We start from the raw sequence: 26,423 nt of genomic DNA on the forward strand, positions 1-26,423 counted from the left end.
TATCTTCTCTTCTCTTCTCTGACTGGTGTGACGATTCGAATTGCTCGCCATTCAAATTGGGACGACAGGCAAGGGCAGCAGCGTCCTGTCGAGCAACTTTCGGCCTAACCCCTAGCTAGTCCATGCTTCCCTGCTTCCATCCACTCGTCGGCCAGCTCATTGACGACCTTCGGTAAGAGTGATCTCACCGCTTCCTCATCCTTGCCGCTACCCTCAAGGTAGTATTTGATCTAGCATGTACCCGTTAACCTCGGCTTTGCTTCTCGAGGCTACGTCACTGACCTTCGGTTCTGTTCCACTTGTCCTGAACATCGGTTGCGCGTCAGTCCAGTTGTTAATCATAGCATGCGATGGTTTTGCGGTACACACCTCGTGGTGAGCGTGATCTTCGTCCCCTTCGCCGGCGACTCAGCCCTGAACTGAACCATCTGGCCCGACGAGAGCGGCAGCGTGGGTTTGTACGTCGGCGGATTCGAGCTGTCGTACCCAATCGTGAGGTCCCGCACGCTCGTGACGGTTAGTCCTGCGATCGTCTTCGGATAGCTTGGACGCTCCGGAGTTCCCTAGAGAAATCTTCGTGTGAGCTGCTTGAGCCGTGGGGAGGTTAGCAAGAGACGATCGCCTGCCGTACCGCTCCGTCGTAGTTGCGTAACCTTGTGAAGATCTGCTGGATTGTCGGAGGGTCGCTGCAGATGAAGTAGCTGTTGCTCGTCTGAGGGTGAGTAGGTCAGTGCGTGCGCAGCCGGGGCCCTCGTCACGCCAAAGATCTCACTTGGAAGAATCCGTAGCTAGCGAAAGCATGATGTCAGTATCACACTCAAACTGAAAAGCGGGAGACTCTGGTACCGCTTGTATAGCTCTTGAAGGTGTTGACTGGCCGACTTGCCCTGCACTTCTAGTGAAGCGACCAGCTCTGCGAACATCACCTGTATAGGCCCCGTGTCATGACCTATATCAAGACTCGCACTGCTTTCACGCACCGTTGCGGCCACACCGTCCTTGTCCCTGATCTCAGAGCCAAACATGAACCCAATCGCCTCCTCGTACCCGAAAGGTACCTCGTAGCCTTCTTGTACCAATTGCAGGGCGGTGTTGCCGATGAACTTGAAGCCTACAGGACACTTATCACTCTCCGGCACGATTCGACACGCGCTCGGAAACGCTTACCAGTGAGGCATTCGACAAATTTGAACCCCTCTGTGTGTGCCATAGCTTCAATCATTTTCGAACTCACTGTAGACGCAACCATGGCAAGTTTCGCTGTGATATCCAATGTTGATTCAAGGATTCCATGGAGATGACATGAAGTGCAAACGTACCCAACGGCTTGCCAGAAGATTTGTAGCGGTCCAAAGCAGCACTTGCGAAGAGCGCGCCAAGCTGATCACCAGTAAATTGGGCCCACTTCCCGTCTGGTCTGCGAGGCTTGAGCGACACTGAACCGAACGTTTCGGCGACAATAGCTCACCTTCGTTCAGCAGCCGCGAAGCGATCTGCGTCAGGATCCTGCGCGAGCACATAGCCAGCACTACACTTGTCTGCGGTGCTCATCGCCAGATCCTTTGGTACGTCGTAAGCCTCTGTTGGGGCTCATCGCGGCGGTGACGTTACGCACCAAAGCGCCTGAATACCGGGGCACCGTAGTTAGCTAGTCAAAAGGCCTTGATATATGATACAAGCTGCTCACCCTTCTCCTCAGGGTTCGGGAATCTGACCGTCGGGAAGTCCGGATCCGGGAGTCGCTGCTCCTCCACGGGTACGAAAGCGGGGAGCCCGAATACTTCGAAAGCTCGTGTTGCAAAAGGATGGCTAACGCCGTGCATTGATGTATTGACAAACTTGACAGGGGTACTCCCATTAAGAGATCTGCGTCCTATGATCAGCATGCGATGGGCCGGGAGGAGACGAATCGGGACAGACTTCCTGAGACAGAGGGAGGCAAGATGTGCAAAATATGCTTCCCGCATATCGTTGGTCCGGTCGAGGCAGAGTGGTGAGGACTGAGTGGATTGGAAGTCCCACGTCTGAGGTTCGGGATTGGCCTTGATGGATGCTGCTATTCCTTTGTCGTGAGGTTCAATGATCTGGGAGGCGTGAGTCAATCACATAGTAGCTAACCGATGGACCGACACATACCTGGACCGCATTCTCCCAGTAGACCTTGCCCAGGTTGAATTTTGCGCCATTCAAAGCGAAGAGATACGCTCACCTTGTAGCCATTATCGTCCTAAGTTAAAGATATGTAAAGCTAGACTTCCATTGGCATGATACACATGGAGGCTCAGACTTGCCTTTGGATTGTGACTTGCTACGTATGTCTTGGTAAATATGGGATTTCACGAACATATGCGTAGGAGATTACCCCACCTGTGATCATGACACCGCAGGCAGCACCCAGCTTCTTCACGCTGAACGGTACCCTGTACATTCAACCTTCAGGTTATGCTACATCCATACAGACCTCTGAGTGAGCTTACAACGGTGTGTGCACGAGGCCTTCATGGAGGTAGACCTTGACACCGTTCTTGAGAAACGCCGCAGCGGTCAATTGTGCCCATTTCTCGGAATGGTGTCTGTGGTCATGTCCGACAACCACCCCTCGCTCTGCAGCGTTTCCGACGGTCCGCAAGACGTATTGGCATAGGCCCTAGCCATTCGAAATCAAGGGACGTTGAGGTCTTATGCATACAGGATATGGCGATGTACGGACTTGGGAGGCTTGTATGATGATTAGGTCGTTCATGCGGGAGAAGCCCGCTTCCATTCTCCCCCGTAAGCCTGACAAAATCGCAGGCTGTTAAGGCCAGAGAGACCTGCTACTAATATACGACCTACCTGCCGTCCCGAACTCAATACCATTCCTACAAAGGATCGTGTTCGGGAGTAAGCCGTACCGCACTGACAAAGAATCCACAGACACTGCAAACCTCAACCGCCGCTCCAATTCAACAGAGTCTCCCGCGTTCCACAGACGTTCAATCTCGTTGCGCGTGTCTTGATTCTTGGATCGTAGTCGACTCATCAGTCAGATCATGTACAGTGCATTGGTTATGATTATAGATCCACCTTGTCGAGACGAAGCCATTCCTGCACGATATCCTTGAGAGGGATGGCCGCCATGTCTACACTGGACACACTGCGACGGCAAGCTTCAACGTTATTCAAGAGCACTTGAACAGCACTGGCAGGAGCTGATGTCGAACGTTCGCTTCGACGGCTCGTCGAATCCTGCGTGTGGCGCTTCTCCAGTGATCCGGACGATCTAGATACAGATCCTATCACCGTCGGATGAAACCTGATCAGAACAAGGTTCGACGCCGCGGCGGCGGTGTCGCCCGGGCTTCCTCTTCATGTCTGTCCAGTATAAGGCAGTTCTTACCAAGATCGAATGCTGCCCAAGCCATTCACTGACACTGTTGCTTTCGAGTCGGAACAAGAATCAACGCCGCCGGCCCAGAGTACCGTCGACGTCCGCGGCGTTACTACTCTCCGATAGGCCATTTCCTGGTGGCGATCTTAATTATTCTCAGGCTCTGTCGTCGACTGCAAGGTTAATAAGGCCTTGTCCAAGCTCTCATACATAGTCATCGAGCAGTTTCATCGCGCTTGCTTGCAAGACCATGCTAGGTATCTCGCCAACATTGGAAATTCGATGCATTGGCTAATGTCTTCATGGCCACAGATCCACACCTCTCTAGAGATTACAAAGGGCTTGCATACGTATCGGCTCCTGACTCAGTCTTATGTGAGTGGAACTCTTCCATGCGTGCTTACACCCGGTGTACGTGGCAATCTCGCAATGGTTCTCAGGGTCGTCAAGGGATCACCTGGGGCACGGTCGATACCTGAAGTGGTTTGAACGTTTGCTGTCAGTGTGGCCTGAACGACATTCTGACATAGCGATATCAAAGAATGCAGTCTGACATAGCATGGGAGTCGGATGAGAAGGCGCTGATATATCCTCATAACCTCCGGTCCACACAGAATGCCTGATGCCCCCTCACTCTCTGTGCATGGCCTACCACGGACAACTGCCACTGGTTCCCAGCGAGAATGGCCTCATTCAAGGCATGCCAGCTGTTTACATTCCCTAGTAAGTGGTTCTTCCCCTAGTATCGGGTTGAATGTACCCGTCATCTGTTTCTAAACATACGTCGATTGATTATTTTTTTCTGTGTACAGCAATGCACGAACGAAGCATCGTTCATACTCTCAACAGCAGGAAGGCCCGATGCAGACCTTAGTCATGGAACGAGTACAAGGAGAAGACATATGGGCACTAATAATTGGTATCGACGAATACGAGGACCCCGAATTATTTCGCCGTCTGAACGGTTGTCGAAATGACTCCGTTGATGTCTACAGGTTCCTGAGGGACACCCTCCACGTCCCGCAACGGAACATCAAGATGCTCCACGACAAGGTGGCGACTCGTTCGGAGATACTGGAAAGCTTCGAAGAGATCTTCATCAAAAATCATAGGATTACGCAGCGAAGTGTCGCGCTGTTCTACTTCGCGGGACACGGTGCTCGAGTCACAATCCCACAGACCGCGCGAACAGGTGCGCAGAAACGCGGCACCGACTTCGTCGAGTCGATATGTCCGTACGACGAAGGGACATACACATTCAAGCTCACGCAAGGCGACGATTTCCCGGTGTTTGGTATTCCTCAACGTACGTTGCAGCGGCTGTTTGGAGATTTAGAACAAGAGAAAAAATGCAATGTTGTAAGTGTGAGTTGTCTACCGGGAATAGTACGCGTTCACACTGTGTTGCAGGTTGTAGTGCTCGATTCCTGTCACTCGGGTGGCGTATTCCCCGACGATCCATGGCAGACGAGGATCCCTTGGAGTATAAGGACTCCTTTGGCTCCCTGGAAACCTGGGTGGATACGGGCGGGCTCTTACTGGACCCAGGGCGGCTGGATTGCCACCGGGTCCGTTCGTGTGTCGTACCCCGTCGCCCTCTACCCGCCTGTTGTCCCCGCCAACCTCGACGAGACCATCGTCCGCAAAGCCGCGAAAGTCAGCGTCACTCAGCGGCATTCGGATCCCGACACCCAGCCCCGTACCAAGGGCGTCAGCCAGCACACGTACGTCGTCCTCGCCGCATGCGGCAAGCACCAGCTGGCCCACGAAGTGGCGGACCGAGGGGGCACCCAGCGCGGGGCCTTCACCCTCGAGCTTGTTCGGGTGCTGCGCGAGCTGCAGCGGAAGGGGGAGAAGAAGAACTACCTTGCGATCATCTCAGCCCTGAAGCTCGGGACGTTGGGGGCGGTGCAACAGCCGGAGTGCAGAGGGTCTAATAGCTTCAAGAGGTTCTTCATGCATTACATGGTCAATCGCGCGGAACCCCTGCAGGTGCGGGCGAGGGCGGATGTGCCACACCACAGTACGTCGGCGTCCTGGGGCCCACGGTTGTGATGATACCGCTCGTAGCCTCATGGTAACATACACGGCACCGCTGCGGACGTTACGGCCTCGGGAGCATGGGACACCGCGACATTGCACGGAACAATCACTGGCACACCTTGCCTGATCGTAGGTCGCACTTGGTGGTCTTACGGCTCTTTGAGTTAAACGTACTACGCCAGGCCTCGGATCCTTTCATCTAGTCTCCGTCTGTGTTGTTCACGGCCGACGATGTATACGCATAGGCATCAGGAACTCCAATGTGATGATGCCTCTCGCAGATCCAGCGTCATTGTCTGTGCTATCAAGAACGAAAACGAACAAGATGATTACGTTCCTACATGAACTATCCAAAGTTAATCAAGCCCCACGCGCAGACGTAGATGTACAAAGATCCATATACTTGATTGTTCATTCCTCGTCCTGCCCCCAATTACGTCTTCATAAGCGTCAGAGCCTTCGCCCCCACAGCCGCCGCATCGTCCACAACCTGCACACGGCGGAACACATGTCCCCTCCTCTCCAGCTCGTCCACGATCAGCTTCCGATACGCGTCCACGCCGCTCAATGAGCCGCCCATGCACAGGATGCTCTCCGCCGCCCTGATGCGGCGCTCTCCCTCAGACGACCGCTCCTCCGTGCGGAGCAGCACGCAGATCTGGTCGACGAGCGCGCTGGACGTCGCCTGGAGGACGCGGATCGCGAGTGGGTCGCCGTCCTCGAACGCCGCGGCGAACACGAGCGGGCTGAGCGAGGAGAGCCGCTTCTCGCGCGGCATCGCGGTCATCGGGAGGAGGCCGTCCTTCGCCATCGCAGGGTCGAAGGTCGGCGGCGTCGGCCAGAGCGATAGTGTCGCGTCGGAGCTCGCGGGCGCAAGTGTGGAGGGGGAGATGGGCGCGGGGTCGGGCTTGTGCACGATGGTGAGGAGCTCGTAGACGTCGGTGATGCCGAAGCGGGCGAGAACGCGTTGGCGGAGACCCCATGGCTTCTCGGATGGAGTAGACGTCTGTATGTAGAGTTTAGTTACTCAAGCATGTGTGTGCGTGGTTTCTGCCTCCCGCTTACCTCGGTCGTTTTGGGTTTCACGGAGGCCCGATCTGCCTCGTCGAGCACCTGCCGAATAGCCTCCCGCCCAACATGGAAGCCACCTCCCTCGTCGCCCAATATCCAGCCCCATCCTCCACACCGCCCGAGCTCCTCCAGCCCCGCCTTCTCTCCGGTCTCCTTCTGCACCGCCTCACGGAAGCTCACGACAATCCCACCTGTCCCTGCCACAACAGCTACAGCACCGGTCACGTCGGGATAGAGCGTCATAGGCGCAGCGAGGAGATGCGTGTCATTCGCAACGCGCGGACGGACACCGAGGAGGGCTTCGACAGCAGGAGTGATGTCAGCGACGGCTTGCGGCGAGTCGCATCCAGAGACACCGAGCCAGGCGGCAGCCAGGTAAGACTTTCCTTCCGGAGGAGGAAGGGTCAGCTGTGTTGAAGAATCGATTCCTGTCGCCGAGGTAGTCAGACAGGGATGCGTCCGACAAACCGAAGGCAGACGTACCATTGGCTTTCAGCACAGATGGATCGCAAGCTTTGAGAGCGCTCTCGACGGTCTCCTTCACAACAGCAACGAAGGCCTCCAAGCCGAGGTATGCAAAGTTGGAGGGGCCTCCGAGGGCACGGGCGACGGGGTTGCCCGTCTCATCGGCGATGACAGCGGCAGCCTTCGAGCCGCCACAGTCCACACAGAGGTATAACGGCATTGAGCCTGATCAGACAAGACACCGGTCTCTGGTTGAGGTTGGATGTAAGCAAAGGGCAGGGACGCGCTACAAGAAATGGATGAAGGCACATACACCTTTAAGGCTGCCTCGGTCGAAGACCCTCGTGCTCTCAGGAGCGCTAACACGGAGATGCACCTGAGAAGAGGCAGACACAGTGCGGATCAGTGGTCTCTGGCTTGACCGAGAGACCGCTAGATATGTCGTCCACAAGTTCAGGAGAGCGAGGCACACGAGCGCAATGGCAGGAAGAGATAGCGTATCAAGATGGAGGTGTCGAGCATATGTACGCCGAGCGCTCTGCCTCGGTGACATTCGCGGGGTCGCGTGGCCGCGAAGGGGGATGGTGAGCTCGTCGGATGAAGTGCATGGGGGCCGCGATGAGCAGTCGGATTGGGCTGAGCGTGGCTGAGCGTGGTGGTTGTGATAGTCCAAGCTCAAGTGCGGTCGTTCCGCGAGCGGATGTCGGTGGATGTGGGGAAGGACTTCCAGATCTGCGATCGATCATGCGCGGCAGCCTGCAGACGCCCGTAAGGCGGCTGCCCCGCGTCGACCACCGTACTGGCCATCGCACGCAAGCTGGTAAAGTAGATGTTCTGGTCCCGGAGAAGAGAGCGGAGGAAGGAGGAGCAAGAAACAGAGGTAAGTATACATACATTGCCGTTCTCTTCGGGGCGCCGTACTGATGCACGTGCCGCAACGCGGTCAACTGGCGTCATCGGCCGGGTCGTCACTCACATTCTCCTCCTACCTTGCTTTTCCCCATTCACGACCCCAATCATCCTACCACTAATTCGCTTCTCACGGCATGTTCTCAGCATTCATACGATCTGTCGTAAGTCGTGTGTCGCTCGTTTACTGACTGCCTACATTCATCGCTCGTCGTAACAGCCGCAAATATCCATATTGTACGTCTCTGCGTAGCCTGGTCATCTCGTCAGCTCTTACTCTTTGCTAATTTCATTGCGTGTAGTCATAGCACATCCTCTCCCCCGTCTATAACCGCGTTGCAGCTCCTCCGCGCAGCGTTGTCTTCCCCGTACCCTCCCTCCAAGCCGAATGCGCCTCCTCTGAAGTTCAATCTCGAGGTCGTCGAGAACAAGCCCCCAACTAGTGATCAGCTACGGACTATCCTATCATACATCCCAGCCGCAACTTCTGCGTCGGGCGGCGTCTCACCAGACGTCCTTGTCTCCTCTCATCCGACGGTGGAGGCGCGACCCACCAGCACTGAAGACTTTGCGAAACTCGCCACGCAGAACCTCCATGCTCTCAAGTGGCCAATTGTGGTCAACTGGGATGCTGGCCGGGCTGCTGTGGGAGATGTAGAAGGTGTGAAGAGCATCTTGGAGGAGCTTCGGAAGAAGAGGGATGGAGAGGCTACGGAGGACGGAGACCATAAGCCGAAGGGCTGGTTCTCATGATCTCCGACAAGTATGTCAACGCCTTCAGTGTACTTGTATGATGTAGCAAACGGTGACTCCCACTCAAAGCCACGATACTTGTGGTCATTTCAGGCGGACACGGTTTCTTTCTTGGCACACAATGACCGATTGCAAACCGACTTGCTGCCCGCCTTTGAATCCTGAACTTTTTCTAAGCACAACCAACAGCACGGGAAGGAACGCGTGGCCATAGGGACAACGCCCTCCAACTCTTACATAGCTGCCTCACGCAGATTCTGCGCGCTCTAAGACTCGTAGATGATGTATACCCAGGTCACAGAGTCACAGAGTTACACCCGTGACGCGACGCGTCGGATGTGTCACATGCCGACGCGACTTACGGTGTTGCGCGACGGACACTTCGCCTCACCATCAGCTCGACGCGCGACACACCCTCGTTGTCTCCTCAATTCTCGGCCTCTCGAATTATCAACTTCTCGTACTCCTTGCGCCAGTGTAGTGCCCTGAGTACCCTTCGGAGCCTCGGGTGCAGAGTGCAGACGACAGACTCAAGAGCACGGCGAGTACAATGACGAGGTAGGTGTTTCTGACGAGTTCCAGACTGCCTGTAGACTGATCAAATATACAGTGGCATGGAGCGCAGCATACACCTTCAGTATTCTTGGTTCTGCGTCAAGTGAGGAGTGTCGACGGATCCCCGAGCCGCCCTTCAGAAAGAGGTGAGTGCTCGTCATCTACGGTTCCACCCCCGTCTTAATCCTTTCTCGCAGATCACATCCCCATGTTTTGATAAGGAAGGTCTTCGAGCAGCTGCAGAAACACTCCCGGCGGCATGCTTAAACATCCCGTTCTTCCGGTATAGCATCGCTACGCTACCTTCACAGTGCCTGGCCGAGCGGGCGTACTGGGGACTTCAGGTATGCAGCCTAGCGATGCATGCGTTGCGCTCTGCGCGGGTGACCGCATCCGGGCTGCATTCTGGATGGCTTCCGGTGCAACTGGCATAGGCCCGGGTACTGTCGAGCGGCAGTGGTGGGCATGGCACGTAGCGTAGTGGTGAGTGACCCATCTGATGTAGCAACCATTCGATCATCGACTAAAGTGGTCTATCTTCAGTCCAATGCGTACGACGAGCACACAAGTATCGTCGCCATCCCTCGCGCTGACCACCGCGTGCGCTCTCCACCGAACCGCATACTGCATTCCTCCGCCCTCAACATGCTCCAGCGACTCGAATCTTGGTATCCCACTTCCCGCGGCTCGCCGGTCCACCCATTCTTCGTCTCCGCTTGCATGGTCGCGTCAGGAGTCATCTGTGATGATACCTGATTCGACGAGTGACAAGTGTGGGGGCACCTCTGGCCAAGACGCGTCTGCACCTCGGCAAATCAAAAACAATGCAGTGCAAGATGTGCTCGTACCTCGAGCTGCAGCTCAACGTCGAGGCGAAAGTACGGACGGAGCTCGAGGGCCAGGGGTCGAACCCAGCGGTGATACATGCTCCCTTCCTGGCGCCGATACAATCGCCTCGACGACTCCGTACGGCGCTGCAAGCACCGCCACGCAAGCTTTGCCGTACAACTATTCAGGTTGATGCCGAATTCCATGCCTACAGCCTGCCAACGCCACCATGATGTACTATGGCCCGCCAATGAACCCCGGCCCGCCTGCCCTGGGATTTCCAAGCGTTCTATTCGAGTCGGACAAGTCTAACATCGTGCTCGGGCTTCGAAGTGCATATAGGTGCGGAGGGAGTCGCAGCGCAGACCCGTATCCTCCGCTAGGTATAATTGAATCTCATAACACGTCTAGGTTCACAGGAAACGCCGTGCTATCTAGCTCGGTTGCCAGCATGTCCACGACTTTGTCTCGAAGCGAAGTCGATACTCCGAAGGACATCTCGATATTCTCTCCCTGCCCATGATCCTTGGGGTCTGGGTTAACGTGGAACGTGCGGAGGTACCTCTCATTTATTCCGGACGTATGAAACCTCGCCCTGCTGGGATACCCGAAATCCGCGGATTGCCAGTCCAAGCTAGATGCTGCTCAGCGAAGCGTATTCGCGCGCGTCTGTTCCTGCGCACTCACGACAAGTTGGAGTTCACAGACAGTACGCCAAGCTCTGCGGCGAAGAACATCGAGCGCCTGGCGTTGGCCGCGCCGAGCATGAGCTGGCTCGCGACGGACATATGTGCGCCGATGAACGCGGGTTCCCTCCACTTCTCGATCGACCGGCGGATGGTCAGGGCGATGTCGCTGAGCCTCTGAGCGCCTCTTCCGAGATCTGTACGGACCTGCGAAGGACTCAAAATTGGGCTCGTGGACTGCAAGGACGAAACGGACACCACGTACGATATAGATCGGGTTGCCTGCGACCGCAGCATCGATCCACGGTGCGGCAATGTTTCGATACTCAAACGCACAAATAGGGCTCAATGCTCAGCTGCTCACACCGGAACGAGGTACTCACGCTCGCTGCGTTCGCCACGACATCGATGGACCCCGCGCCACACCGGTTCAAGACCGTCACGACGTACGCAGTCAGGCAGTCTTGCCTCGAGACTGCGCGTTCCCTAGTGCGTGCACGGACCACGTCTACGAGACGTCCGAGCGCCGCTCCCGAAACTCGAACGTCGACGCGCACGACGTCCCGGTTCATACCCGCGTACTGGGCTGCGAGCTCAGATCGGTGGTATGTGTGGGCGAGATGCGGCATTAGAGGCTCGTGCTGCTCGATTGTCTCTTGCGGAGGTATCGGGAATGTATGTTTCGCGAACGTCGGTGCTGGGTCAGGCAACGGGATACCTTGATATGCGTGAGACAGAGTTCGCATGAACCGCAGGAAAGTCGTCGCGTCTCCTACGTTCGCGCGCGTCAGCCGTACTGCGCTGCGATTTGGAGGCAGGGGGTCGATCTGCAGTCTTACCGAGTATGTGGTTCCAGGAAACGCCTATTGCCGCCTGTTCCTTGGCCATTGTCATTTTGAACCAGAGCAATGGCTGGTCGTTGTTGGCGGGGTCCGCCGCGCCCTGTTCCGAATGCAAGTACCGCTTCAGGTCGCCTTGTACAACGTGGTCGTCCTGGATCCCCACGTTGACTGACTCTAGGACCGTAACCTCGATGGGGACGGTAGACTGCGTCAGAAGTATCTAGCCAGAGATAAAGTACGCTCGTCAGAACATAGGCTTGCTTTCATACAATGCAGGACTGGCTTACAGACCAGCGAGCACCGCCGCTTTTCAGGCGGCCCGCTGCATGCGGGTACCACTGCAGCGCGACCCGCAACGATTCGCGAAACCGTTGAACATCTAGCGTTGCGGGAAGGACATGCACGTTTCTGATCTATGGTCGTCCAAATAGACAGCATTGTCAGTGCGAACATCCGGGGTGTTTACTGACTTCCACACACGAAAGTCATCCATAGGTCCCAGCCGGGCAGCTCAACGTTTGCCATGACGTCAACGACTGTCCGAGCCTGAAGAAGATCTTTTGCTGACAAGTCCAAGTCAAGTGTGTTTCGTACTGCAAGGCTCCGTATGCTCTACTCATCTGAGCTGGTAGGAGCCCGGTCGATGTCACGGCTGCCGTCCCGCGGAGTCACAGGCTGGGCGAGCGCCGCGTTGAAATGGTGAGTGACTACTGATACTGAAGTGTCATTCCCAACCGTCGGTGACGATACTCTCTGATACCCAGGAGTCATCTGCTAGTGTGAACATAGGGACATTAACGGATGAATTTGGGACGAGCCGAATGTTGTAGGTTCTACTAGGTGACTACGTGTTAACAATCTGCACAAGATCATTGACTCCTAGCCCGGACATCCGATCGTGAACGAACTTCTCAGTAGCCTAGTGAGATGAGCATTTGGCACGCAGGCTCATGCTGATGTGTCGCTGCAGGGAATTGCGATGTTCATCAAGTTCGTAAGCAAAAATAATACATGTGTACGTGCAATCGCGTCGAACATTCAAGCTATCACTCTGAGTCGCTCCAAGATCATCTGGTACATGGCGAAGTTGCGTCGGATATCCACTCGACCCCCTCTACTGATCACTTCCAGAGAACGGCATTACGCATCCCTCGTCCAGGGGAACGCGCCGTCAGCAGAGCCATGGATGCGTGCTATGTCCTCAAATTCTCTTGCGCGAGTGTTTGAGGAGTTCAGTTGATGGCCCATTCCACCAATGGGCGCTCTGCATTCAGGACAAACGGCGTTCTGCATGGCACCACCACACTACAAAGCATATGTCAAACAAGCGTACAATTGAATCCAGTAGTGAAGTTGACTTACCTCAGTAATGACAAAAGTGTGCCCATTCTCGCAATTATAGAAGTGCCCTCGGTGCGCTGGGAATTCGAGTCAGTGAGAAAGGACATCATACAGATCCTGCCGACAAGGCTCACAGAATCCGAAAGCTTTGACGATGTCCTCGCGTTCTTGAAGGGAGAGGGGCTGGTAGAACTTGTCGCTAGACATGACTTTCTCTAACTCGAGGCATTCTTCCCGCCAGCGTTCGACTTTCCTTCCGCAGTTCTCCTTGAACCACGCCCTCTCCTCTATCAGACCTCGCATGCTCTGCGATGGCCTGCTGCGGATATACTCTCCCTCGCGTCTGGATACAGCGTTCGACATCTCCGAGCTCTTCGCTTTGACCTTCGCCACCAAAATCTGCCGACGAGCCGCGGTCAGTTCGCCCGTTCTCGCCATCTCCGCTCTTTCCTCGATGATTTGTGACCTGAATCTCTCGAATTCGGAACGGATGATGTAGACAGCCGATCGTGCTGCCTGACGAGATGCAGATGACTTCTGTGCCATGGTTAGAGCCTTTCCCGCATCTGCGACGCACGACTCGAGGACGAAGTCAATGAAGGATGTCCAGCGCTGACGATGTGTGTTGTCTGACGCAACGGGAAGGGCTTGAACACGGCTCGACGCAACCTGCGCCAGCATGAAGCGCAACTCGAGTGACAGAAGGTAAGCGTCGATTTGGAAGCGTGTATCGGCCTTGTGGGGTGGCTGTCCGACCTTCATATTGACAGCTTCGAAGGCGGTCTGCTCTGGCGTATCCGACGCGCGCGACGGGTCGTCAGCGATTGCTGCCATCTCCATGTGGTAGAGAGTCGTGAGCGCTGCTTCGTACGCCTTCACATGTGCACCGCGAGTGTTCGCCACATTGACGGTGCGCCGATACAGTTTCACGAGACCCTTGACAATATCCTGCCACGCCTTGGCCTCGTCTTTGTCAAGTCCGTGAACCGTGACCATAGAGTTTTGAGTCAGCAGCGCAGGGCTGAGAGGCTCAGTCGATTTGCCTTGAGCATCTCTGGCACGCATCGACTCCGAGTCCGGTACCTCATCTGCCTTCCGAAGGATCTTCGCTAACTCCTGCATAGTATGCAAGTCGGAGGCAAGTTGCTCCATCGCGGGCGAGAGATCTTCGAGTGAACTAGACATTCTGCTTGCGACGTTCTGTTCAAGGATGTCGAGGGTCGCACGTTTCGTTACTCGGCCATAGCGCAGGGCGGTGATTGGACCACGGCAGGCGGGGCATGTAGGAGGCGACTGGTAGTTGATCGGTGGTGCTTTAGTCGAAATGAACCGGCCCAAGGGGTCGACCTCGTAGTACGAAGGCATTCCGCAGTGTCCGTCTAAAGTCTCCACGGTGAAGATATGGCCACAGGCCAGAGCGATCAAGCGTTCGCTCGGATCGCTCGAGGATAAGTCGACTTCGTCCAGTCTTCTCTGCATGATGAAATCGACGATGTCGGCGCGACGCTCGGCGGGCAAGCAGACAATGCATATCTGATTTGCACATGGCTCTCCGCAGACTAACATATACCGCCTTGAATAGGGATACAAACGTAAAGTACAAGACACTTACCTGAGGGGCATGGATGTCCGCATGATAGTTGATTCATACATGGTTCGTCGCATGGCAGACGGGAGCATATCTGAATCCATATGGTTGTTTCGTGAGTCGTGCTCCTGCTTGGAACCTATCAGACGCACCGATCCGCAAGCAACCGGACACGATTGATGTGCGCAGAACCATGGACAGGGCTCCATACAAGGTGCACATGGCTCGTGGCATGACTTCGGGCATCTGTGGTGAATGCACTCTTGTCGGCAATCCTGCTTGCACTTCGTATTGCAGTGGTGATCCTGGGAGCAGTCTAGTCCGCATGGATGTTGACAGTAGAGGGGACGATCACATGGGTGAGGCTTGTGTTGGTCTCGTGTAATCCTAGTAGTGGTAGCCTGAGGAACAGCTGATGCCAGGAGTGTTGATGCCTGGCAATCAGAGCATGCAGACTTGCAAGTCTTTGAACAGCAAGAGAGCACCCCGCCGCACAGTTCCGAGCATGACACAGTCCCTGGATCCTTACAGCACTGGATTGTGGCTGAATGTTCGCATCGTGTCAGCTGCTTCCGGACGGGCTCTTGGCACTTCACTTCGGCGAGAGTCTCCATCATATGGCTAGAGTTGAATATCAGAACTGTCGAGAGAAAGACCTGCTGTGAAGAGCTCCTACCAGGGAACGTGGTCCTTGATGTGACCGCAAGGAAGTTTGATGCCATACATGGGGAACTCGCAATCCCCACAATCATCCGAACAGCGTTTTGAGCATGGGTGGCTGCGTGGACAAGGCGTACGCGTGCAACGTTCCATGCATTTAGTGTTCGAGTGATTGTCAACTGCGAAGTGGCACTGCAAGGACAATACTATGAAGCAAATTACAAATCACAGCAACTGAATACGCTACGCACCGCAGATGGACAGATATGACCGCATGCTAGTCGGAATGCGCACGGCAGCAGGCATCCGCCACCTGGGGACAGCCGACTTAGCTCCCCAGCTTTCGTGATAGTTCGAACCTGATCCGGATGCCGAGGGCAGACGATCGGAACACCGTGGACAACTTGGTCGCGTGCCTCCATCTCATTGAGAATTGTTGACCATGTCTCATTCTTGCGGAGGTTCGCAGCATTTCCCATGATGTAGAGTCCATGCTTTGCTCTCGACAACGCAACATTGATGCGATTAGAACTCTGGCAAAGAATGAATAACAAGCTCCAAGAGATCGAACGTAGACCTCCGAGGTAGAGTTACCTTCAAAAATCCGATGGACGCCGAGCCCGTCTCGTATGTACCAGAGTTGCGCACCAAGGACACAATCACAATCTTGGCCTCTTGTCCTTGGAATATATCCACGGTCCCTAGCCGGACCTATCGACGAGAGTCTCAGCAACAAAGACTGGCATTTGCTGAGTCGCAAAGCTATACACACATGTTTGGCGACGAGCACCTCTTCGTATGCTGTCTCTTCGTCTATACCCTGCCGAGCGAGCTGGTCTTGGTCTCTCTCATCGACTGAGACAGCGATCTTCAAGTTCTGCAAGGCAGCGCGAACCTTCTGCAACTGCCCCAGGTACGCGCAAAGAACAGCTATGTCTCCTGCACCATTATAGACTCCTTGCCGCAAGAAATATAAGACGAGATCCCGGATCATCTCGACCTACATATGAATGAGTATACATAGTCTGCAAATCTAATCAATACTTACCTCGAAGTCGTTGTATTTGGAGACTGAGTCATCCGAACCATTCTCCCTGTTCGTATGGGTAAAGAAGAGGACATCCTTAAGCATACCCGAGACGTGAGGATAGCTCTGGACGACGGCATGGTCATCGAGCGTCGGGTACAGAATGGTACTGGCCAAGATATGAGTGTACTATGCGATCAGGGATATCAAGGATTGCGCACCGGATGAAATGCGATATTTCCGGGCGCATCCTACGCTGCATATTGATCTGCGACATTGGAAGGCCTCCGTCGGCGAGTCTCTCCATCAACGATCTGTCAAACTTGAAGAGCTGTTTGCCGCGTTCACTGTCCATTGACAACGCTATCAAGTATTTCAGCGGGTAGATGCTATACAAGCTGCCGTACAGGCGCACCAAATGTTGCGAGGTTTGGTCGTAGTTGCTGCGGATCCCCAATGCAGATCAAGTGATGTACTGATGAATGATGACAAGCTGTTCAATAACTCTAATTTTCCGAGACAACATCGTCACTCACCGGATGAGACAAGCGATGTAAGGATGTGCGCTTCCAGGACCTGTCCGGCCTCTTCGACCATGAGAACTCTCGGTGATATATTCTATGGTGTATAATAGGGTCAGTTGGCTACGCCAATAGATAGTGGTTACGGGCATACGTACGCTGAGTAGCGAGGTAAGTTTCGCCGCGCCTATTGAAGCACAATTACCCGAGAGTCAGGGATGTGAACTCAGAAAAAGCCGTACAAACATACCCGTAGTAGTGCAGCCTATCAAATCCGTCTGACTGAGAAGGCGTCGACGTGCCTTACAAGGTAACAGCATTAAGTAGGTCTCAGCACTAAAGCGTAAGGCTTGGACACGTACCTCGTCCTTCATATCAGTGTATTCTTGGCATACCGCCTTGTAGCGTTCACGCAACTCCTCATACCGATTCAGGTGAGAGTTGTATGCCAATTCACGGATCCTTCTCTCCCATTCCGCGGCCAACAGTATTCGCTCCGTCTGTGACATTTGCCATACATTCGCCGTCTCCAGGAGAGTCGAAATAGGGCGTGAAGTACCAGGTACAGGAGGTAGCGTGTCGAACCCAAGAAGTTGAAAGAAGGTCTTAACTTCTGGGTCATGTGTCGCAGCTTGCGCCGGCTGTGTGGCAGGCCGTGGTTTGATGAAGTCAATTTCCGTACCGTTCTTCCAGAATCCATAGAGCGTGCGTGCTAGATGATTGTCAGTCTTCTTCTTCCCCTTTGGCTGAGTGATCCATTCTCCGTTTTCTGTCTCTTCTTTCCACAGTTGCTCTGTAAGAGCAGTGATCCAGTATGGAGGGCCCTCTAGGTGTTCAGCGTGCTCTGGACAGTGAATCGTCAGATACTCCTCTATCTTCTCCCAGGTCAGAGTTGGAAGTTGTATTGACTCCATCACTTTCTGCATCTGCTCCTCGAGTTCCTTCATCGCCGCATACTGGCGCCGCATTGGTCGGCTGAGCATGTCTGAGCCTCCGGCTACTTTCTCCAGCTTATCCAGAGTATATTCTGCGATCCGCTCATCAGAGGAGCGAGAGCCGAGGCGAACAAGCTTGGTAGTGATCTTGGCATCGAGCACCGAGGTCAACATATGATCCAGCGCATGATTTGTGTATGCGATGAGGACTATGGTCTGCGTATTAGTTCATAATTGACACTCTAGGACTCGCAACCCCACCTATAGGTCTGATCTTGCTGGCGAATAGAACACGGAGGGTCTCCTTAGCCGTATAACTCTGTGCAGGATACACCATGTGGTAAGTTGCATGTGCTCTGTAACTAGGACATAAGTATAAGACCTCACCTTTCCTGTCCCTGGTGGCCTGCCCAATTACACTATCAATACTGTGATGCAGCGTAGAGAAGCGTGACACATACCCTTGAATCAGAGACACCTCGCGATTGAACGTGTTGACGACGGCTTCAATCTGACTGGGGTCAAGCACACTATGGTCACGGAGTTGACGACGAGCTATGTCATTAGCGCCAGGCTGCAAGATATTCAATGCTTGTATGCGGCCAGCATGGCCGGGCTTGGCGAGGCAATCGAGCTTGTAGGTGAAGCGAGGTGTCATTGCATATCGGGGAGGATTCAAGGGTACGTTGTCCAAGGAGCCGCTGTGGGCGATATAGCGTGCGAATGGGATTTCCGTCGGTTCGATGGTCTGCAGCCGCTCTAGGAAGGGACGAGAAGCCTCGAACATGACGTTGTTGTCTATGAGAAGCGCGAAGCGAGATGCATTGCCAGCGACGGACAACGTCTCCTTCCGCAGAGCCATCAGCTCAACCTCGGCATCAAAGAACGAGATGCGGATTTGAACCTGCTCCGCACTTGCTTTTGCCGATTCAGCAATGTCGCCGGAGAACGAGCTGACGACACCGAGGAAGATCCTAGCGCTGCCATGAGACACGATGAGGAGGGCGACAAGGCTGCCGCTCTGCAGGCGCTTGCTATGTTCCCAATAATCGACACGCTTTTTCCAGTCCTTGTCCCTTGCGTTGCGATGATCAGGTGTGTCGAAACTAAGGCCAACCGTGAGGTTCCGACGCTCCGCCTTGACGGGCGAGAATTCCACGCCCGTGTAGACCTGGAAGAAGACTGAGTCGTATCCCGTTGTTCGGTAAGCGCCACCGTTGGTCTTGAGTATCTCCTCTAGCTTGGTAAGAGGCCGTTGACCTCGTCTCCGAGGCCGCCACATAACATCTAGATCGGCTTGGATAGCCGCAAGCGATGAACGCGTCGTCGCACTGTATCCATGTAAGCAACAGTACGGAGGAAAGATCGAGACACTGACATCAACTCTTCCCTGAGCAAGCGGAACTGAATGTCCAAGTGCCTGTCCATCGAACTCGTCGGAAGGTGATGGGGCGCGTCAGGCAGAAAGACCGGCAGATACGGAGCGACAGGAGAGAGCAGCTCGCCATGAGTGGGCGCAATACGAATATCAGCGATCTTGTCCATGTCGTTATCGTGCCTGGGCCCTCCTGGGCGAAGAGACCCAGGCGGGTCGTAGGTCTGCGCCAGCTGAGAGTACAACGCTTCTCGCCTTTGCGCCAGGCTCAAGACTACTCTTGTCGTGGGCCGCCTGAGTCTCTCGGCCGTCTCAGACTCACGCCGCACGATCGTCTTCAAGCGCGCGATCTCTTCTTCGAGGCGAGAGATGGTGAGCTTTCTGATATTAGGCGGAGAGGAGGATAATGGGTCATTGAAGCGAGGTGAATTTGCCGATATGTCATCCGCCCAGCTATCAAACCAAGCTGCTAGATCCAGGACCAGTTGTACGATGTCTGGGTGGTCACGGACCGCATCTTTGAACCTAGTGAAGAGCCTTCATGAACGTAAGTCTGACATGTATGGAAGGAATTCAGATTCGTTGACTTACTGATATAAAACGGTCGAAATGGTTTGGAAGACTGTGACGCCGTCGAGGCTGTTCTGCAGGGATTGTGGTATCCCTACTGTCGGATCTTTCCACGACTTCGCCTGGATCATTTTGCCCAGAGATGTGTGTAGCACCGTGCGGAAAATGTCATAGTTGTTCTTCAACATTATGTAGAGATGACTACACGAGATCAGTTCTGCATCGGAGGCAGCACATATCACGGCTTACTTGATGTTCTTGTGCATCGTGGTTTTCAGCACTAGATTGGACGCAAAATACTGGGCGACCATCAGTCAGCTCTCATCGATCTCAAGAGGGCAACCTAACTTACCTGGAGAATCGGAAAATATCCCTTCTGGAAAGAGAGCGCGCCTCGGCCATGGCCGATCGCGGTGTCGACAGGCTCAAAACGTAGGACATCTCCGATTCGTAGAAGTGCATTCCCCTGCGATAATGCTATTAGGCTGACTTACCCACGCAAGTAGGCGTGCACTTACGTTCACCACGGCGTCGAGGAATGCCTGGAACATAGTTTCAGAGTGATGCATCTTCGATGATACCGTGATTCAACTCACTTGAGCACTCTCAGAATTCTGTGTAACGATGAGTACACCATGTCACTATTGGACTCGGGACACATCGTCAAGTGTCCTACTCACCCATGCTTTGTTGCGGTCATTGATGCTCGCAAGGATACGCACGAAGCCTTGCACCCGCGATGCGTTATCAAACCGGAAGTTGTCCGCCAAGAAATTCTTGAGGTGGTTATGTGCATCGCTGGGTGTCAGGCTATACCCCTCGTCACGGGTTACCCCATTACCCGCAGCGAGCCCCTCGACAGAGAAGATATCGGGATCTTCATCCTGCTCCTCTGTTGCAGGAGCGGCGGCAGAAGCAGTCGCGGGAGAGCGTTCGTGCTTGAAGGAACACTCGAAACCTCGAGAGCAATTGCCCGTCGTCCAGTAGTAATTGCAGACGCGATAGGGTGCGCCGGCAGCGACGTTTTGCCTGGCTGGGGATTGAGGGGAACGCAAGTCACTCGACGATGGGCTCTGATCGCGAATATGTTGAAACCTGCACCTGTCGCCGAACCGACATCTTCCTGTGGTGGCGAAATTGCGACAAGAACCTCTGCCTCGCTGAGACATTGTGCCCAGTGATTGAGGAGAAAGGAGACGATGAGAGGATACGAACGGAGGACGGGAACCGCAAGAGCGAAGCCACGCTCAGACCACACGTCCTCGAGGGCGGCCTCGTTGCTGCATATAATAAGGTTCTGTGGACCCGGACAGCCTCTGCCTATCGATAGAACTGTCTAGACGGGGGCGCCTTCGAATGCCAGCGATGATTCGCAGGATGGGATGGCATCACGGCGTCTGAACGGCGCTCGAGACAAACGGCTGCCGAATATTACTGGTATGCACATACCGGTGGTGGTACGGTTGTATCATCTCGTCGAGTACAGGGCGTACAGATTGTACGTGTGCCATAGAATCTTCCGTAGTGATGTATGACAGCATACTCAAATCCATCTACAGTATGCTCTTCGCAGTAAGGAGGATAGGAACCACCCCAGTGACGAAATTGACGCGTCCCTTGGGTCTCTCCTACAGCCCTCACAGTCATAGCCATACAGAGCTCTACCGGTGTTAGATTGACCTACACGGAGTGTAGTCATTCAGCTGATCAATCTAGTGGTCGCTCTACAAAGGTTTGCAACGCACCCGTACATCCGCGCCTCAGGGTGTTTCGGATTTCCATGCGGGTGAACCTCCGTATCGAGGGTATAACAGAGTGTTGTGGATGATTCAAACCCTAATAAAGACCTCTTCAGCAGTAGTGACCGTGTACAGGACGAACCTATTGATCCATTGCATCCGACCTACAGCCACTCGGAGCCTAATCCGAGTCGCTCCGAACGGCGGCTTGGTGCGTCATGGACGTGTCCTCGTCCTCATTCACGCAACGGTCATGCAATAGGTCGCTGGTGTATGTGAGCCCTTGACTTGGAGCGGGGGATCGGTGCGCGTTCCTAGAGTAGCGATGCGGCACCCAGCCATAGTGTGCACGCGGTCAAGTGGTGACTGTACAGTACATACTGGCAGTTTCGCGGGCTCTGAGATCGGTACCGGCCACAGTTCCCACGCGCCAATTGGTCGTTCCTTCTACACGAGATGTAAGTTACGACGCGACCGCCAGGAGACAAATTGATGTGGAGGCGACCGAAAAGAGATCTACAGTTGGATAATTACTTGAAGGGCGGACTATGAACCTATGCAGGCAGATGGCTAACGACAATTGAATCAGACGCAGCTGGTACAAGTGCCGTACTGCCCCCAGATAGATCTACCGGAGTGGTACATCCAGATGATTCAGAATAACGATGACATACTGCAGCAACTCTGGCACTTCCATCAGGTACACTGTGACAGCACACTGTGACAGCACACTGAGACAGCACACTGTGACAGCACACTGAGACAGCACACTGACGAATAGTAACGACTGAGTTCACCGAATCTAAATAGACATATAAGAGTTATGTTGCAATGCTGGACAAATGCTGACGACGTGAAGGCCGTTCATAATGAAGCTGATAACTTGTGTGAGCACTTTAAGGCCAGAGCGACTGCCCTGATTGTAGCAAGTCATACACAGACACATTACAGCTCGCTATACCGTTTACAATATATACTTATGACCAGACAGAGGGTATGGCTTAATGGTGCGGTTAACGATAGTGGGAGTATCTAGAACTCGTCAGACAACGTTTCGCAGCAGTGAACATGACATACGTGACTGAGGGAAAACCGCGAGGGCGGCCCTAATGATCTGCATCGTTAGCTGCAGGGGCTTCGTGCAGCGAAACGGAGGTGGACGTGCGGTCTCGTCGACTGGAACGCCGCTCACGAGGAGCGACAGCAGCGCTAGCTCTTGGGGTCCGTGGAGCCCGGCCCCGTGAAGGGGCAGTAGATATCGACGGCAGTTCGCGGCTATCCGCTGATGCGGTGGGTTTGGGTAGGGTGGAAAGCGCCGCGCGATTAAGATGCGCGAGGCCCGGCAAACGAATCTTCAGAGACGGAGTGGTCTCCCCTGTCTTCGCAGTAGAGGACACTGGCGGTGCAGAAACCTTGGAGCTCGGCACAGATGGAGTGCTTGCCACGCCTCGAGACTGAGGTTCTTTCTTGACATGGTCAACCTGCTTTGAACCAGACGGGATCCTTGTCAAGGAGAGGGCCAATGGGGTATCCGGCTCTTCGGAATCGACAGTATCCCACCCGTCGTTCGCGTTGCTACCATTGCGCGGGCCTAGCTGCCCCGGAGACGCTCGTCTCCGTGCTCGACGTTTCCCCTTCCTTGGCCTCGCCGAGATGGACGTCCCAGACGGGGCCGGAAGTTCCACTTGATTTGCAGTCAGTGCGTGGTTACCGGCTAAGACAGCCTGAGAGACAGAGTCTGCTGGCGCAGTTGCTTCAGTCGCATGAACATGGTTCGCTTCCTGCTTGGCCTCATCCTTGCGACCACGAGGCCGGCGCGCCGACGCTGAGGCGGCGGGTAAGGTCACCCGATTATTGGGTCTATAGTCATCATCGTCTCCGCGCGCACTCCGTCTCGCTGACTGCGGTCGCATCCCCGGTGTCTGTCTTGCCTTGGATGCATCAGCCTTGGACGTATCAGCGCCTGGGACAGAATTGGAAGCAGTCGGCTCCTTTTTGACGATGGGCTGCGATACAGAAATGAGAACCAGAGGTTCGCCGAGTGCAGCAGTACTCACCTTCGCAGCGCCATTAACCTGGTCCCGCCCTCTCGTTTCGTTCAAAGAGCCATCCCGGACGTTGGACTGAGAAGCGCCCGCGGACTCGAACGTGCCGTTGACGCCGTTTGACACTAACGGTGGAGGGGAGGTACTACTGCTTGGTGCACCATGACTTAGATGCAGACCGGCTAACAGCTGCAAGGTCGCGCTGCTTCAGTGTGGTTTTCTTTCATCAACTGATATGACACACCTGTGCAACGCGGATATCTTCGAGCGAGAACAAGGGTATTGACGGGTCGATTGCGGGGATATGGTCGTCGTCATCCCCAGCTAACGAGGTCAGAGACGTCAATGGAGATGACAATGCGCTTGTATCGTCTGTACGTCTATAGGTTCATGTGAGCCGAATAGCGGACAGCTCACAGGCGAAATCACGCACTCATCGTACTGTCTCTGCCCACGACCCACTTTGGTCCAGAAATCCAACGTTATGACCCTCTCAGGCACTCTATAACGCCGGCCATTGATCAAGACTTCGTCGACGGTCATCTTACTCGGTGCGGCAGGTGTTGGTTCTAGTTGAATGATCTCGATGTTCCCGTTATTCGACTGGCGAGGCTTGGTGATGTCGATAGGGGTTGCAGTGGCCTTCGGTATACGACGCTTCGGTTGCTGTCATGATATGTCAGTGTGCAAGGTCCAGCAAGCAATGTGGTAGACGTACAAATATGCGGTCGGCGTGATTCGGACACATCCACTTCTTACCCCAGGGCGGCATACACGACATAGGTGGATCTACGCAATCCAGGTGCCAATGAAGGTGACAGTAGTCACAAGAGACTATGCTCCTTCCGCTCTCTGAATGACTGGACCTCGACGATTCTCTCCTCGCGCGTTTGGCAGCTGGCGCAGAGGCAGCTACTCCGGGAGGCAAAGCCGACGTACCACACCTGTAACAAAGGACCGGTTCCCCGTTTCTGTCCTTTAAACGATAAGGATCGCGATCCTCCAGTTGCCCATGACGGCTGTATAGTGTGTTTAGGATAGGAAGTCCAGACAATGTGCAGGGACCTACTTGAAGCGAGGCGGTCGAATCTCTGAACTATCCATATAGGTGCCCCGTGGCCCTGTCGCGACTGCATACAAAGAGTAGTCAGAAATGCAGCAGCCCCTCTCGCAAATGGCAATTCACCATCCTTGAAGTATGTTCTGATATCTGATGGTGGTTGGAACTCAACCGGCATTCGCGCCTGCAGCTCGGCAATGAGGGGCGCCATGAACTTCAGTGACGCTGGCGGTTTGGGAGGGGGTTTCTAGAAGGGATGTAAAAGGTCGACGAGTCCGCAAAATGAGACATGGTAGGGGGACACAAACCTGCTGCAATGTACAAGCCGGACAATACCAGCTTGTCTCGCCTTCTGGTAGATCGGATGGCTCTAATGGCGGGTCCAAACACCATAAATGGAATGCCCTCGGGCATCCGTCGCAATAGACGAGGTCCCCGAGTGAGCGACAGGACGAACAGTGATCTTCGTTTGACTGCGGAATGCGGGGATTTAGCGTACCTTGAAGACGCATAGACAGCCCGGACGGCAGATCAGAGACTAAGACTCACCCCTGTGGCCGGATAGTCGTTCAAAGGCAATGTCCCCAGAGTAGGCTCCTCCTTGATCCTCACAGCCGCATCCCTCTCTCTCCCCTTCCCTTTATCCTTGCGAGCAACAGGCCCTCCCCTCGCATGACTCTGTCCTGGTACTGGATCCTCACCCAGGGGAACGGAGTTGGATCGCGATAACGCCGGATCGTCAGAGTCGAGGGCAAGAGAAGTAGGGTCGGTGTCAGGGACGAGATGAGAGGAGGACGCCATGGGTTCGAGGTGGGCTGACGCATCCATCACGGAGGCGGTCGCATTCAGGTTGCGCGCCGACGCACGCTGTGCTCTGCTGGCGACAGAGCTGAGGGCCATAAAGTTGTACGCGATACGCACGTAGTTGATGATTGCACGAAGACAAGAGGGGACAGAAGATCGCAAAACCGGTTGCTTAGTACCCGGGTACACCTCCAAGGTGCTGAAGACTCACCTTCGCTCCAGCCTTGCCCGTTTTCTGCGAGGGCCCTCTGCCTCAGCCGCGGAGGCGAGGGGGGCCGCCATGTGCCCTGCGTAAGTGGTTCCTGGGTCAGAGGCGGGCAAGTAAGAAAGCACCGTCAGGGTTTTCCTGTGGTCTTTCCTAGGTTGGCCGGCATGCTGTACCGAGGCTAGCGGTGGCGGCCCAGGGAGGATTTCGGTCGCCAGGCTTGCATCACCCTCCAAATGTGAAGGCTGAGCGACTGGTATGCCCGGAAGCATGTAAACAGGCACGCTTTCGACGGACGCCATGGCGGTTGAGTGTAGAGCTCAAGGCAGCGGGAGTCGCGGTGTAAGGAAGGCGCGAGCTCGGGCACCTGTGCGTCAAAGTCGGCGACAGCGATACCTACGACCCGGCAACGCAATCCAACGGTGATGTTAGGAGGCAAACGGGCTTCGGCCTCTCAGATCTCAGGTCCCGACTATGTACATTGACTAAACTACATCAAACCGACGATCTGCCTCCTCATCGCCAGACTCCGTTTCCCCCAACCGAAATGCAACACCGACAGCCTCTGCACCCCAGAAGTCAGCAAGCTGTGCTGCGTGGTAGTAAGCCGGCCACTGACCGATTGCACGACGACCACTTTCGAGAGTGAGGTACGAGCTATCCAGGTAACCAGGTATCCAGGTTTGGCACTCTGCTCCGCAACGTGGCGAAGTTCAACATGACAACTCGAGATCAGCCATATAAGCTGATCCGTCGAGAGATGCGTGCTGCATAAACCCAGACACTATGGCTATAGGCACGTAGCTTGCCCATCGATGACACTGATGTCGCCCGTAGAGGGTCCCTTCAACTGACGAGCCTCGTTTTGCGAGGCTAACATATCAGTAGCGAACATGCGACTATTCCCAGCGGTTGACTCACCAAATCCCATGACACTTCATATACAACTCATCGGTGTCCCTGAGCAGTAGATGGACGACTCTTCCGAAGAGTTGGCCCTTTTACAGTTGTTTGCAGCCTGACCGGCCTGA

At 54.6% G+C, this 26,423-nt stretch overlaps 8 protein-coding genes across 8 annotated transcripts; 3 read left to right on the forward strand and 5 right to left on the reverse strand.

The window, feature by feature from the left end:
* Positions 1-8: 8 nt before the first annotated feature.
* On the reverse strand, positions 9-3,120 carry C8Q71DRAFT_877343 (uncharacterized protein; the record flags this gene model as incomplete). Its single annotated transcript, XM_047928422.1, has 21 exons — positions 9-230; positions 283-304; positions 370-563; positions 632-712; positions 773-788; positions 847-926; positions 981-1,111; positions 1,168-1,260; positions 1,320-1,417; positions 1,469-1,560; positions 1,616-1,623; positions 1,688-1,866; positions 1,921-2,084; positions 2,137-2,160; positions 2,210-2,227; positions 2,345-2,420; positions 2,478-2,647; positions 2,711-2,778; positions 2,836-2,861; positions 2,928-3,001; positions 3,067-3,120. The coding sequence occupies 21 exons, from the start codon at positions 3,118-3,120 to the stop codon at positions 105-107; spliced, it is 1,794 nt and encodes a 597-aa protein (XP_047783913.1). The 3' UTR covers positions 9-104.
* Positions 3,121-4,013: 893 nt separating this feature from the next.
* C8Q71DRAFT_720286 (caspase domain-containing protein) lies at positions 4,014-5,679 on the forward strand (the record flags this gene model as incomplete). The annotated part of the gene is made up of 5 exons (XM_047921350.1): positions 4,014-4,093; positions 4,183-4,729; positions 4,781-5,362; positions 5,441-5,542; positions 5,659-5,679. 5 exons carry the CDS (start codon positions 4,014-4,016, stop codon positions 5,677-5,679), a joined length of 1,332 nt encoding a protein of 443 aa, XP_047783914.1.
* Positions 5,636-7,341, reverse strand: C8Q71DRAFT_225031 (uncharacterized protein). The gene is made up of 4 exons (XM_047917130.1): positions 7,263-7,341; positions 6,968-7,197; positions 6,479-6,912; positions 5,636-6,419 (listed from the first exon to the last, which is right to left on the reverse strand). The coding sequence occupies exons 2-4, from the start codon at positions 7,167-7,169 to the stop codon at positions 5,847-5,849; spliced, it is 1,209 nt and encodes a 402-aa protein (XP_047783915.1). The 5' UTR covers positions 7,170-7,197; positions 7,263-7,341; the 3' UTR covers positions 5,636-5,846.
* Positions 7,342-7,901: 560 nt separating this feature from the next.
* On the forward strand, positions 7,902-8,786 carry C8Q71DRAFT_734915 (thioredoxin-like protein). The gene is made up of 3 exons (XM_047922433.1): positions 7,902-8,022; positions 8,079-8,095; positions 8,161-8,786. Exons 1-3 carry the CDS (start codon positions 7,996-7,998, stop codon positions 8,609-8,611), a joined length of 495 nt encoding a protein of 164 aa, XP_047783916.1. The 5' UTR covers positions 7,902-7,995; the 3' UTR covers positions 8,612-8,786.
* A 642-nt stretch (positions 8,787-9,428) lies between these two features.
* C8Q71DRAFT_225004 (uncharacterized protein) lies at positions 9,429-10,316 on the forward strand. The gene is made up of 2 exons (XM_047917128.1): positions 9,429-9,649; positions 9,710-10,316. The coding sequence occupies exon 2, from the start codon at positions 9,714-9,716 to the stop codon at positions 10,185-10,187; it is 474 nt and encodes a 157-aa protein (XP_047783917.1). The 5' UTR covers positions 9,429-9,649; positions 9,710-9,713; the 3' UTR covers positions 10,188-10,316.
* A 74-nt stretch (positions 10,317-10,390) lies between these two features.
* C8Q71DRAFT_853389 (uncharacterized protein) lies at positions 10,391-12,047 on the reverse strand (the record flags this gene model as incomplete). The annotated part of the gene is made up of 7 exons (XM_047926936.1): positions 10,391-10,628; positions 10,682-10,887; positions 10,946-11,005; positions 11,064-11,452; positions 11,520-11,742; positions 11,810-11,935; positions 12,003-12,047. 7 exons carry the CDS (start codon positions 12,045-12,047, stop codon positions 10,391-10,393), a joined length of 1,287 nt encoding a protein of 428 aa, XP_047783918.1.
* A 241-nt stretch (positions 12,048-12,288) lies between these two features.
* On the reverse strand, positions 12,289-20,792 carry C8Q71DRAFT_225018 (uncharacterized protein). The gene is made up of 26 exons (XM_047917129.1): positions 20,220-20,792; positions 20,136-20,153; positions 20,058-20,081; positions 19,892-20,005; positions 19,789-19,838; positions 19,561-19,740; positions 18,973-19,506; positions 18,056-18,925; positions 17,982-18,000; positions 17,856-17,913; positions 17,022-17,803; positions 16,910-16,961; positions 16,818-16,846; positions 16,675-16,756; positions 16,554-16,613; positions 16,360-16,501; positions 16,160-16,307; positions 15,884-16,111; positions 15,706-15,822; positions 15,363-15,644; positions 15,128-15,303; positions 14,604-15,072; positions 14,476-14,545; positions 12,998-14,422; positions 12,885-12,940; positions 12,289-12,827 (listed from the first exon to the last, which is right to left on the reverse strand). The coding sequence occupies exons 1-26, from the start codon at positions 20,706-20,708 to the stop codon at positions 12,663-12,665; spliced, it is 6,639 nt and encodes a 2,212-aa protein (XP_047783919.1). The 5' UTR covers positions 20,709-20,792; the 3' UTR covers positions 12,289-12,662.
* A 1,027-nt stretch (positions 20,793-21,819) lies between these two features.
* C8Q71DRAFT_225371 (uncharacterized protein) lies at positions 21,820-25,776 on the reverse strand. Its single transcript, XM_047917132.1, has 12 exons — positions 25,399-25,776; positions 24,933-25,272; positions 24,692-24,856; positions 24,510-24,630; positions 24,393-24,453; positions 24,042-24,342; positions 23,757-23,980; positions 23,568-23,703; positions 23,336-23,512; positions 22,444-23,284; positions 22,356-22,384; positions 21,820-22,310 (listed from the first exon to the last, which is right to left on the reverse strand). Exons 1-12 carry the CDS (start codon positions 25,692-25,694, stop codon positions 22,224-22,226), a joined length of 2,778 nt encoding a protein of 925 aa, XP_047783920.1. The 5' UTR covers positions 25,695-25,776; the 3' UTR covers positions 21,820-22,223.
* Positions 25,777-26,423: the final 647 nt, after the last annotated feature.

This window comes from Rhodofomes roseus, assembly GCF_022264815.1.
Source record: "Rhodofomes roseus strain CIRM-BRFM 1785 chromosome Unknown C8Q71scaffold_2, whole genome shotgun sequence".
Taxonomy (NCBI): domain Eukaryota; kingdom Fungi; phylum Basidiomycota; class Agaricomycetes; order Polyporales; family Fomitopsidaceae; genus Rhodofomes; species Rhodofomes roseus.

What these genes read in the sequence shown, in the direction of transcription:
- C8Q71DRAFT_225031 (XM_047917130.1), bottom strand. Translation starts at nt 7,169, where the DNA reads ATGCCGTTATACCTCTGTGTGGACTGTGGCGGCTCGAAGGCTGCCGCT. An exon ending in ATCTGTGCTGAAAGCCAATG is followed by an intron (nt 6,913 to 6,967) that starts GTACGTCTGCCT and finishes CCTCGGCGACAG; the next exon opens with GAATCGATTCTTCAACACAG. An exon ending in TGAAACCCAAAACGACCGAG is followed by an intron (nt 6,420 to 6,478) that starts GTAAGCGGGAGG and finishes CTCTACATACAG; the next exon opens with ACGTCTACTCCATCCGAGAA.
- C8Q71DRAFT_734915 (XM_047922433.1), top strand. Translation starts at nt 7,996, where the DNA reads ATGTTCTCAGCATTCATACGATCTGTC.
- C8Q71DRAFT_225004 (XM_047917128.1), top strand. Translation starts at nt 9,714, where the DNA reads ATGCGTACGACGAGCACACAAGTATCGTCGCCATCCCTCGCGCTGACC.
- C8Q71DRAFT_225018 (XM_047917129.1), bottom strand. Translation starts at nt 20,708, where the DNA reads ATGTCTCAGCGAGGCAGAGGTTCTTGTCGCAATTTCGCCACCACAGGA. An exon ending in GATATTTTCCGATTCTCCAG is followed by an intron (nt 19,839 to 19,891) that starts GTAAGTTAGGTT and finishes ATGGTCGCCCAG; the next exon opens with TATTTTGCGTCCAATCTAGT. An exon ending in CCAAATACAACGACTTCGAG is followed by an intron (nt 16,112 to 16,159) that starts GTAAGTATTGAT and finishes ATTCATATGTAG; the next exon opens with GTCGAGATGATCCGGGATCT.
- C8Q71DRAFT_225371 (XM_047917132.1), bottom strand. Translation starts at nt 25,694, where the DNA reads ATGGCGTCCGTCGAAAGCGTGCCTGTTTACATGCTTCCGGGCATACCA. An exon ending in ATCACGCCGACCGCATATTT is followed by an intron (nt 23,981 to 24,041) that starts GTACGTCTACCA and finishes CAGCAACCGAAG; the next exon opens with CGTCGTATACCGAAGGCCAC. An exon ending in GGGCAGAGACAGTACGATGA is followed by an intron (nt 23,704 to 23,756) that starts GTGCGTGATTTC and finishes ATGAACCTATAG; the next exon opens with ACGTACAGACGATACAAGCG.